The sequence below is a fragment of the Macrobrachium nipponense genome, chromosome 18, assembly GCF_015104395.2.
Source record: "Macrobrachium nipponense isolate FS-2020 chromosome 18, ASM1510439v2, whole genome shotgun sequence".
Taxonomy (NCBI): domain Eukaryota; kingdom Metazoa; phylum Arthropoda; class Malacostraca; order Decapoda; family Palaemonidae; genus Macrobrachium; species Macrobrachium nipponense.
This window is the reverse complement of record NC_087211.1, coordinates 64,593,104-64,605,967: the sequence shown is the minus strand read 5'-3', so window position 1 is coordinate 64,605,967 and position 12,864 is coordinate 64,593,104. Positions and strand designations below refer to the sequence as shown.

The 12,864-nt window shown below is 40.3% G+C and overlaps 1 protein-coding gene across 1 annotated transcript; it reads left to right on the top strand.

The window, feature by feature from the left end:
* Positions 1–7,920: 7,920 nt before the first annotated feature.
* LOC135197097 (SET and MYND domain-containing protein 4-like) lies at positions 7,921–11,690 on the top strand (the record flags this gene model as incomplete). Its single annotated transcript, XM_064224056.1, is given in 2 exon segments — positions 7,921–8,402; positions 10,380–11,690. Coding segments are annotated over 2 exon segments (1,115 nt in total), but the record flags the coding sequence as incomplete, so codon positions are not given.
* Positions 11,691–12,864: the final 1,174 nt, after the last annotated feature.

The window sequence follows — 12,864 nt, the reverse complement described above, 5'->3', positions numbered from 1 at the left end:
AAGAGACTTTCTCTTTTGCTACTAAAGGACGTTCGGAGACTCCCTTCATCCTGCGGACCCTCCTTCACCAGGATCGTTGATGTCCAGCACTAAAGCTCTCAAATCGTCTCCTTCGTTAAGATGCGCCCCGCTCTTTGTATGAAAAAGGCATTAAAAACTTTTTCAGAGTGGTTGACTTCCAGAAGGGAAGCGGGCAAGACAGTTTTTTCTGCCCTCCTTCCAAGTTAACAGGCAAACCAGGAAGGTGGTACGAGACCAAAGAGCCAGATGGGGTTAGGTCTGCCTTCTTCCGCGGATGCGGATTTTTGGCTTCCTTAGTGGACTCTGCTAGGAGGAAGTCGTTGCTGTCTGCTAAGGCGACTTGGGGCATGTGAAGCTGGACCACCTTCTAAAGGGCCTCTTTAAAAACCCTAGAAGTCTTCAACTTTATGGACTGGGCTTTAGGAGCATTAGCGAAGAGAGCTCAGGACACTGACTTTGTTTCCATGGAGGAACTTCGAGCGTCCTGGCTTGCCTGGACCGAGGCGGTCATGGACGGTTCTGTGGAAGTTGCCTCTCTTTTGGAACGGGAGTATTGAAGAAGAGATCTGTCTTTAGCTCTTTCTTAGCAAGAGCAGTATCACCCTTGCAAAGGACATCTCTTCTTTTTGCTCCTTTATCCCCGCACCTTTTTCCACAAGAGACGGTTAGAGAGGTGTCGAAATCTCTTACGGAGAAGGCAACTCAAGATCTCCTCACGCACTCAGCCAAGAAGTTTAGGCCGGCAGTGCCTTTAGAGAAGAAAGAGAGACCCTCTTTTGTTCAGCCCCTTTTGAGGGGCCTCCTCTTCTAGAGACCCTCTTAGAGGTAGAAGACCAGAGAGAAAGAGTAGAACCATCTAGAAGGTCCTTCGGGAAGTCTAGATGAACAGGAAGTCCTCCAGACGAAAGTAGGCGCCAGGCTACTCCACTTTGCCAAAGTCCTGGGCGCAGAAGGGAGCGGACTCCTGGTCCCTCTCTATCCTGAAAAAAGGATACTTGATCCCCTTCACCTGGGAAAATCCTCCCTTGACGACAACTCCCAAGGGAGTTGACCGCAAGATACTCGGATCCGGTCCGAAAGCTTGCTATGTTGCAAGCAGTGGAACAGATGATTTCCAAAGAAGCGGTGAAACTGGTTCAAGATCTCCAGTCTCCAGGATTCTACAATCGGCTATTCCTGGTACCGAAAGCATCGGGGGGATGGAGACCAGTTCTAGACGTCAGTGCCCTGAATTTCTTTGTCTTGAAGAAGAAATTTTCAATGGAGACGTCTTCCTCTGTTCTATCTGCTCTTCGTCCAGGGGACTGGATGGTGTCCCTGGACCTTCAGGATGCGTATTTCCATGTGCCAATTCATCCGGCAGCAAGGAAGTATCTGAGGTTCATGTTCCAAGGGAAAGTGTTCCAGTTTCCGAGCGATGTGCTTCGGACTTTCGACTGCCCCTTAAGTCTTTACGGAGGGGGGGGGATCATGAAGAATGTAGCTTATTGGCTACATCTGGAAGGGATCAGGGATTTCGTTATATCTGGACGATTGGCTAATAAGAGCCCAATCGAGAAAAAATGTCTGGAGGACCTATTAGTTACTCTAAAGTTGACAAAGTCCTTAGGACTTTTAGTAAATCACGAGAAATCCATGCTGACTCCCCAGCAAAGTATTGTCTATCTGGGGATTCAGATGGATTCTCGGGATTTTGCTAGCGTATCCTTCGCAGGAAAGGAGAGAACGCTGCCTAGAAAAGGTGTCAGTCTTCTTAAGGAAAGAACATTGTTCCGCGAGGGAATGGATGAGCTTGCTGGGGACCCTCTCCTCGATGGAACAGTTCGTTTCCTTAGTAAGACTTCACCTACGACCCCTTCAATTTTATCTGAAGGAGAAGTGGGATTGGAAGTCCAACAATCTGGGAGAGACTTTTCCAATCTCGAAACGGATCAAGGAGAATATCCGTTGGTGGTTAGATCCACAGAAACTAAGCAAAGGAATCTCCCTTCGCTTACAGAACCCTCGCCTAGCGTTGTTGCAGACGCCTCAGATTCAGGGTGGGGAGCGACCCTAGGTTCGCAAGAGGTGTCAGGCATTTGGGAAGGAGAACAAGTGTCCTGGCACATAAACAAGAAAGAGCTAACAGCCATTCATCTAGCTTTGGTTCATTTCGAGGAACAGGTCTCAGGTCTGGGGATTCAGATTCACTCGGACAACACAACAGCCCTCGCTTATATAAAGAAACAAGGGGGGACGCATTCCTTTTCCCTGTACGAATCAGCAAAGGATCTGCTGATTTGGGCACAGGAAAGGAAGATCTCTCTCCTCACAAGGTTTGTGCAGGGAGAGAAAAATGTCCGGGCAGATCTGTTAAGCAGAAAAGAACAAGTCCTACCCACGGAATGGACTCTCAATCCTCAGATTTGCCAACAACTTTGGCATCTGTGGGGAAGGCCCAATATAGACCTGTTCGCGACCAACAAGAATCACAGGTTAGAAACCTATTGCTCCCCGATCTCGGATCCTCAAGCAGTAGCAGTAGACAGCTTTCTGCTAGATTGGACGGGCTTGGACGCTTACGCCTTCCCTCCTTTCAAGATAGTAGGAGAAGTATTGAGGAAGTTCGCTTGCTCGGAAGGAACAAGAATGACCCTCATCGCTCCCTTCTGGCCGGCTCTCGATTGGTTCACAGAGGTGCTGGAGTGGTTAGTGGATTTTCCAAGATCGCCTTCCACTAAGGAACGATTCTTCAAACAACCCCACTTCGACAGGTTCACAAAAACCTCCCCGCTCTAAGTCTGACCGCCTTCAGACTGTCGAAGGACTTGTCAGAGCAAGGGGCTTTTCACGAGAAGTGGCGAAGGCTATTGCAAGAGCCAGAAGAGCTCCACTTCTAAAGTATATCAGTCGAAGTGGGAGTTGTTTAGAAGATGGTGTAAGGAAAAGAAAATATCCTCCTCCAGTACCTCTGTAACTGAAATCGCAGATTTTCTCCTATATTTGAGAAAAGACTGTAACCTGGCAGTTTCAACAGTGAAGGGTTACAGAAGTATGCTGGCCTCAGTTTTTCGACATAGAGGAATAGATCTGACAAACAATAAAGATCTTCATGACCTTATAAGGTCTTTTGAGACCACGAAAGAACAGTAATCAAGAAGCCTAGCTGGAAACTTGGATTGTGTCCTCAAGTTTCCTAATGTCGGAAAAATTTGTACCTTCTCACGCAGCCTTCGTTTTAGAGACTTAACAAGAAAGTCTTTATTCCTTTTTGCGTTAGCAAACAGCCAAGAGAGTGAGTGAGTTGCAAGCTTTGGAAGGTAAAGTGGGGTTTAAGAAGGATTCAGCGATTTGCTCCTTTCAACCATTTTTTCTAGCGAAAAATGAAAATCCCTCAAAGCCCTGGCCAAGAAGCTTTGAGATAAAAGGAATATCTCATTAACAGGGAGAGAACTAGAAAGGACTTTGTGTCCAGTCAGGGCACTCAAGTTCTACCTGGAGAAGAAGAAGTTGCTGAAAGGTACAGATGAAAGTCTTTGGTGCTCTGTAAGAGATCCGAAAAGAGCGATTTCTAAGAACGCCCTTACATTCTTCATAAAAGATGTAATAAGGGAAGCTCACCTTAAATGCGAAGAAGAGCATTTCAAGGTTCTCAGAGTGAGAGCTCATGAAGTGAGAGCCATAGCTACGTCTATGGCATTTCACAAAACATGGTCGCTCAGACTCTTATAGAATCGACATTTTGGAGATGTAATTCGGTGTTCGCCTCGAATTACCTAAGAGACGTTAAAATTTCGTACGAAAGTGCTTTGCTCTGGGAGCGTATGTTTCGGCGAATTCAGTGCGGGAGAAGGGGCTGAGGCTAATCCTTCCTATTTAGTTTAAGGCTTAAATTACTGTTTATTGGTGGTTGTTTTTATTGGTTAATTGTCAGAGGGAATAGGGACCCTCTTACAATTCATAGATTGTAACAAGACTACATGGTCAGGTGATCGGGATTGGCTTCAGTGCTCTTTTGTGATTTGTTTTTAAACCTTAACTCTGTCATGTAAGAGGGCGAGTCTCCATTGATATGACAAAAAGGTCAAGGCTCTACCATGTAAGTGGGTCAGCCCCCATTGGTACGATCCAGTATAGGCTCTGTCGCGTAAGCGGGCTAGCCCCCATTGACACGATCCAAAGAGTTATTCAACCATAGGTTCATTCCTCGTTGAAGCTCTTGAGGCAAGCAGACTCATCGACAGTAGTCATGAAGTCTTCAGCCCAATAAGGTAGGAACTATGGATTATGTTATCCAAGAACATAGGTTGTTTTTTCCCTGTTTTTTAATGTATTTAGTTTAAGTATTATTTGTTTTTTAGCTGTCTCTTGCCCGCCACCAAGGGTGCCAATCAGCTAAGTATATATCTGCTGGTTAAGTTACTTGTACAAAAATGATATGTTAAGATACAATAAAGTTTTGTATTATACTTACCTGCAGATATATACGATTAATGGCCCACCCAGCCTCCCCTCAGGAGACAGGTGGAAGAGAAAATTATGGCTTTAGAAAACGGGAATAGTTCCAGACCCGCCACCCAGCGGCGGGAATGGTGGATCACCTGACCTACCTGTCGCGTGTGCCGCGAGTTTTTTTTTTTTTTTTTTTTTTTTTTGAAATTCTGTCGGGACGACCGAGTCTATAGCTAAGTATATATCTGCCAGGTAAGTATGTACAAAACTTTATTGTATCTTAACAATATCATTTTTGGCAAAAAATGAGAACCCTTCGAAACCATGGCCAAGGAGTTTTGAGGTGAAAAGTCTTTCAAACTTAATGGGAGACGAAATCGAAAGAACTTTATGCCCGGTTAGAGCTCTTAGGTTCTATCTTAAAAAGAAAGAAGAGTTGAAGGCATGTAAACAAAGTATGGTGCGCCAGTTCGGGACACGAAAAGACCAATGTCCAAGAATGCGCTAGCGTATTTTATTAGAAGTGTGATTATGGAAGCTCATAGCGATTGTGCAGAGGATTCCTTTAAATTATTACGAGTTAAAGCTCATGAGGTAAGAGCAGTGGCAACATCATTATCATTCAAAAGAATAGTCCATGAAGGACATTATTAATGCGACCTATTGGAGATGCAACTCGGTATTTGCATCCCACTATCTTAGAGATGTTAAATACCTACGACAAGTGCTTCTCTCTAGGTCCTTTTGTGTCTGCGGATACAGTGCTGGGACTGAGGACACATACCGATCCTTAAACTTTTATGAAAAGTCTAATACTTCCATACCATACTGGTGGGATGGGCTCTAACTTTCTTACCTGACGGCTAGTTGTTGCACAGGCGGCCATGGCCTTGTTTAGGTAAGGAACTCTGAGTTTATCTTACAGGATAGGCTTGGATAAAAACGGTGTCTTTGATTACGGAGATCTCCACTATTTGAGGCAGTTTTTGTGTTACTATTGGTAAAAGTGCTTGGTGTCGCACAGGCGGCCATAGCCCTTGCTAGTGAGGAACTAGAAATGTGCCTTTTAAACAGAGTCAGGATTAAAGACATTGTCTAAATTCGTACATGGACCTCTCCTTTTAAAACAGTATCAGGATTTTCTGCTGACAAGAGTGCTTGGGCTAGCACAGGCGGCTTTGTGCTTTTGACAGTATGAGAATGTGCATAGGTCTTACAAGCGAGGTAGTACAAATTGAAATTATATTTGTTTATTTTTATTTTTATTTATTTTTCATAAAGAATTAGGTGTAAAATATTGTGATTGAGTTTTTTGGTTGTTTGCAAGGAGTCCGGGGATGACTTCTTGCAATCTTAGATACAACATTTGGTTAGGTTAAGGTGATCAGGATCGGGATTGTGCTCCTTAGAAAAAGGTTCTTGTCATATAAGTGGATTGAAACTCCTTTGACATAGCCCTTATAGGATCGGCCAAGTAAGTGGATAAGACCCCTTTGGCAGACCTACAAGAACTCTTAGCAATAGATCAATATCTCGCTGAGGCTCTTGAGACTAAGCAGACGCCTGGGCATTAACCATGAAGTCTTCAGTCTAAACAGGTAGGAACCAAGGTTTTATGTTATTAATACCTACAACGATTGTTGTGTTTTCCTGTTAAATCAGTTATTAGCTGTCTTTACCCATCCTCCAATGGTGTGAATCAGCTATGTATATATCTGACAGTAAGTTGAATGTATAATGATATTGTTATGATACAATAAAGTTTTATACATACTTACCTGGCAGAATATATACAATTAAACTACCCACCCAGCCTCCCCTCAGGAGACAGATGGTGTAGAAAAAATCTGATGGAAAACGGGAATGGGTTCCTATTCCCGCCACCCAGCGGCGGCGCGGTGGATCACCTGACCTACCTGTAGCGTGTGCGCGAAATTCGAAATTCTGTCGGCGCGACGGAGTCAATAGCTATGTATATATCTGCCAGGTAAGTATGTATAAAACTTTATTGTATCATAACAATATCATTTTAAGATGGAAGTAGGAGCATCATGGGCAGGCAAACGAATCTCTGAAGTGCTGTGAGAGGATAGCCAAACATCCTTAAAATAAGAAAAGTCATCTATTTATGGATGTCATACTGGTTCTTTGAAAGAGGAGTTGGGTTCCACAAAGTGTCATGAAATGTTCCATACTTTAAAGATAGTACAATTGGTAGGATTCCAGTAGATGAGGAATAAGTGCAGGATTTAACAATTAGGCAAAACGGTATAAAATAGGAGCGATTTAAATTGCTTGTTTCTTGATGACTTGGAAACAAATTCCTTATTATCTGAGTGATAGGGAGTGTGTAGTGGTAATGTAAGAGAACCAGGAACATTGGCATACCTGAGATTTCTCTGAGAAGTTTGACCATTTTATTTGTATGCTATAAATCTCTCATGACAGGTGATAGAGGACATGTAGGAGAGCATGCTGTAAATCCTTCAGGACAGAAAAAAGGAGGGTGTTATTTTTCCAGTTTTTGTCCCAGGTGTTATTTGCCAAGGGCCAAAATTGTTCTCATTTAGTTGGAATTAGGATTGAAATGTACATCTGAAATTCTTTTTGAAGTACTACAGCAGATACCTCAGTGTCACAGCCAGTGTGGTGATGGAAGGTGAAATGGCTTTTCTAAATACTATGGTATCCTCTTGAGATATCTGGGGTGTCACAAGGGTATTTCAGATTCAGGAGACGTTTGAACGCAGTTGTTGAAACCTGTTCCGTTTATTTTCAATTCCACCAGAAACAAGTCAGCATGACATGCTCCTTTTTAAAAAAACTTTTCATTTTCTTAACCCTCCTCGAGTGCATTCAAACTGCCAAGGAAAATACTGAGGTTACTGCAACAACAGGCATCCTGATGACAACGAGGTCTGGACAGGAAACATTGTTTGCAAACAGTTTCCAGGCTCTTTGCAACTGTTTATAAACAGTTTGCAAGCTTTGTTTCCAAACAGTGTTTCCTAGTGTGGACAGGCCTTAAGTCCTGACTGTTACATATCTGCAGTTACCCAAGGTTCCTGCATTAAGGGAGTATCTCATCTCGGCTTTAGACTTGTAGACACTGCTTATGATGTGGCTAAATTTGCCAATGGGAGTTTTTTTTTTATGTAATATTTCACTGTATTTGATAATACATTTGGAAAAAGTCCTCTACCAAATGAATTCAGAAATGTCATTCACTTGCCTTAGGTAGACCTAGGTATTAGAGTTTTCATTTTGTTTAACAAAATACTTGAAAGCACATTTAATAGGTTGTTAACAGAAAGATAATGCAGACTTGATTTGAGGCACTTATGGGATTTGCTTGGTGCAAGTGATGATAAAGTAATTGTAACATTCATCTTAATATGTCAGGCTGTTTAATATACTGTATTCTCTAAATTGCTAATGGTAAAAATGAGCTCTTCCTTTTCCAGACCGTCTTCTGTTCAGAAGACTGCAGAACCAAAGGACTTGCTGGGGTGCATGCTAGAGAGTGTAAGATATTACCTTATCTCATGGAACTTCAAATAAGTGATGAGGAAGTCTGCAATGCTTTCAGAACAATAATTCATACCACATTCCGGGCATTGAGGGAGAAGCTGCCAGTGCTCCAAAGGGAGGCGAAGGAACTTCCTCCAGAAAAGTTTGGGTTTGATGAGAATGGCATCTACAGTTCTTCAGATTACAGATCTGTGTACCATATCAGTGCCTATAATAATAAGAAGCCGATTGTAAAACTGTATAATTATTGCATAATTGCTTTCATTCTAACGAAGATACTTCACAGAAGCAAGTCATTTTTCATTGATGAATTGGGAAATGCCTTCGACCCAAGTGATGAGGATTGCATAGCAACTGGCACAGCTCTTCTGTATCAATTTGCTCACAACAGTGTGTTTTTTGAGGTGTCTGATATGAAGGTGAGTTGTTTATTCAATATAAATATATTTTATTAAATGATTGATATTAATAAAGTAGGTTAGCTCGGGCTTTGGTCTCCAAAGTGACACTGTTACCAATGAGGACAGGTCCCCTTTGAGACTATTCAGCCAGTACTATTTTGGGATGTGAGGACTTTTATTCGGTCACAGCTGTTTTCTTTCTGTCCTTACACATCTGGATGGGTTACCATATTCCTAAATATTTGAAAATGGCTGTGAATATATCATATACAGTATGTAATACTTTTATACCACCCTGTAGTAGGGGTGTAAGAAAACTACCACCGTAGGTCCTGCATGTTGTAAAAGGCGACTAAAAGAGCAGCTGCTGCCTTGCAGTCCTAGTTTTTTTAGTAAAAGGCTAGGCCCACCACCAATAACTGGGAACTGCTGTCTTGCAGTCGTACTTTTTAGTAAAAGGCTAGGCCCACTGCCAATAACTATGGGAACTGCTGCCTTGCTTTTGGACTTTTTAGTCAGAGGCGAGGCCCACCACCAATAACTGGTGCAAGGGCATGCGGTCATAAAAACCCCTCTTCCAAATAATAAACCAAGCCTGATGTTGTAAGGAAAGGCACATCAGGCATCCAACCCCTTAGTGTAGGGATAAAGGTGGGAAAGAAGAGTATGTAATACTTTTAGAATGTTTTTAGATGTACGTACAGAATGCAGTTAACTACTATTTACAGGACAGTGAGGGTATTTAGATACTATTTGGTATATTTCTCAGTAAAATAGCTAGTATTGAAACAAAGCACTTATACATATAGTAAATGTTAGAAATATATCTGCAATGAGAATGTTTAGGAGATGACCTAAAATGAGTGAAATCATCTCTGTCTTAGGGATTGCTTACTGAAGCAGAATGTTTTATGCCTAAGGGTTCGTTAGAAACTAAATGGGTGCAATATTTTTTGTCTCAAAAAGTATGAATATTACTAAATCACATCTACAATAATCAAATACAGAACAACAAAATTATTATAAAACCTTATAATAGTAACTTCTCATTGCTACTTGAATGCCAAACGTGCGCGCACACTTGATATTATAAGAACAAAGGTTCTCACTACTGTGTATGTTGATGATTTAATCCATCTGGTGTAGGATTTGCTGCAGAGCTGTCTGCTGTATGATCACCAGTCAAGATGAAAGTCTTGTACTGCAATACTACAACAGTATACTAATGTGCCATAAAATACTATTTGAACGTTGCAACCACATATTGTATATCAAGCACTTCCTTCTGTTTCTGTGAGCCACTTAGAAATATGATATTGTTATGATACAATAAAGTTTCATACATACTTACCTGGCAGATATATACATAGCTGACGACGGAGTCTTAGCTATGTATATATCTGACAGGTAAGTTGATTGTATGAAATTATAGGTTTCAGGGACTGGAAGTGCTGTAGAATTGTCGTTTAGAATTTTTTTTTTTTTTTATTTGTTAAAGAGGCTTTTGATATAGTGAATGTACAACAGCAGATTAAACCCACTGTGAGGTTGTGATTGTTTTCTTTCTTTAAAGAATGCCACAAAATATTGTAGCATCTGGTCACACCTGTTTGACTGTCGGGTATTGAGTTGCAATTTCTTCCTTGCCCATCACAGAAGTGCCTTCTAATTAACCCATAAAAACATACAACATGTGGCAGTAGGAATTTAGGAGCCATGCACTAACACTATACTCTGTAGAACTTCAGGTTTAGATCATTAATTGGTCCTTAGTAAGACCAATTCTACATGTATTCATTATTTTCTTGACTGCTCAAGGTTTATTTGTCCAAATGTACTAATTGATGAATGTACTACAGCATATCATCTATTTTAAATGTGTTTTGTTTGTTTATGCTTCAACAGTTATTCCATACCTATTTACATTTGTCTTTGTTAATTCATTCCCATTCTCAGTTTTTCCAGCATATGTTTTAATATTTATTTTTCTTCCAGGTATGTACCCGAACCAACAAGACAGATAATCAGGGTATTGGATCAGCATTGTTTCCTTCAGTTTGGTTGATAAGGCACGCTTGCAATCCTAATGCTGCTCACTACAACATTGGTTCTGTGAGAGTGGTGAGGTCTGTTATGTCAATTCCCAAAGGTTCAGAAGTAACGCTACTGTATTCTGAAGGGTACCAACATTTGCCATTGTCAGCAAGGAAAGCATTTTTACAGGCCCGCGGAATTAAGTGCTCATGCCAGGCCTGTAGGGAAAACTGGCCTACTGAAGCTGAACTTCCAGAAGATGTGAAAATGAAATGCGTCAAGTGTTCAGATCCTATCGTTGAAATAGATTTCAAGCCTGCCTGTATAGGATGCAACATTCAATATGCAAAAACTTCTGCATCACAGAAAGATCCTACAGTCAGAAAGTTTTGGTCCGCAGTGGAGGAAGTTACTAATGCAGAGCATAAGTATGAGAAAGTTCTCGCAAAGATTGGCAGAGGAAATGAACTTACCAGAACAGATCTTCAGAACATTAGCAATTTTATTATTGCAATGGAAAAGCATGTATCATTGCCTTGTCGAGCTTTTTGTAAAACGCGCACTGTTATGATGCAATACTTTATGAGAGAATGAATGAAATACTCGGTTGTATTATGTTTCCAATGAAGTCTGTGTTGCTAATGATCAAGTGCAGTACATGAAATTTATATTGCACTGCATATCCTTGGTAATTTATCATAAGAATCCACAATTTTTCATTATACAGTGTTGTTACCAAAAATTATGTGCAGTTCAGTGGTTGCTACTGACTTGAAAAATACAATTATTTATAGCCATTGCCTTTGCTTTTCTTTCTTAAAAAATATATTCTTAGATATTGCTGATATAGTATCAGTGATTTGTTTATGATGGTTCTTCATATGTACATTGTATTTCAAGTACTATACATATTAGCTGTTGACAGCCAGTTCCTAGGTATTGTTGAAAATTTGTACGTACTCATATTGTTGAGTCCCCATTTTTGTATTTTCATTAAATTTTCTTCATCTTGAGACTTAATTCAGCTTAAAAATTGTCACAAATGCCTGTTATCTGTTTTCTAATACTAAGTCCTTGTGTATCTGCATGTATGGATATTATTTTATGAAGAAATTTTTTTTAATCACAAGCTACAGTGTAGTCTGTTGGTAATTAAGACAAAATTGAAGGAATTTGCAGCAAAGATTGTCTCAGAAGAAAGTGAATGATGAACAGTTCTTTAGCTGGGGCTGTTGAGATACTACAAAGATTAAATAAAAATTCCGGAGTGAACTTTGATTGATTTAAAAACCATGAAGTTGATCACCAGTGGGAATATCATCTGAAATTCTGTAAATATACTTGCATTTAGAAAATCGTAAGAGATATATAATAAAAAACCAAGTCCCACTGCATCAAACAGCTCTTGCCATACATTCTCTGCTTTTGCACATTGAATTCTGTTACAGTAACTAGTACGTATGTATACTTGTACAGTAAATTTACATAGCACATCCAACTACTTATATTTTCGCAGTAGAGTTATGTTAAATGTCCTATTAATTAGAAGTTCGAGTGCTAGCCCTTCAGCCTAATTTTTATATTCCTTTTCATTCCATTAGCTGCTGGTAAGAAACCAGTGCCCAATGGGGTTGGGTTATCCCTCACCAGTGTCTGGGCTGAATCTTGCATGTAATATTGCCTGAAGAGTTCCACAGAATGTCAGCAATATTTGATAAGTAGTACAGGGGTCTTAGTTTGAGACTGCCACTTTTAATCGAAGATTGGGAAGTCTGTCAATGCAGTACTTCTCTCACAAGTTATCAAAGTGGTTTTGACGATTTTTACTCTTTCCTTTTTAAAACCCACAGAATAAAGCTCCTTCAGTATTGCAATGTTTTATCTTTGGACATAATTGGAGGGTCTTACAGAGATCAGCTTAGCTCAGTGCTATACCAATAATATAAATGTACCAGTCTTATTGATAAGTCAACCTGGAGGAGTGTTAGTTTATACTTCTAAGGATGGTCAATACATTCCCATAAAAGTTAACACACGATTTATGTGATCCGGGAGACTTTTTATATCTTAAGCTAATAAAATCTATTTCATTATTTTTTTCTAAAACTTTCAGCTGTCGTAATTGTGTATGTGAGAGAATTTATAAATCGTTGAATATTATGCTTAGCTTTGTAGCTTTCTATACAAACCGTGAGTCATTCCTTTATTTTGTGGTTAGTCATACAGAGATACCATTGTATAGGGGATAGTCCATGATTAAATCACTCGAGGCCAATTAACAGAGTTCCACCGATCGTACCAACTGCTTCGTCACTTTATGTGCTTTTATTAATGACCAATTTGCCTGAATGGTCCAATGTAAAGATACAATCTTTATATAGAAGGTAATTTTGTTTTACGTTTTGTCATAACGTCAACACATATCTAAGTAAAAAAAAAAAAAAAA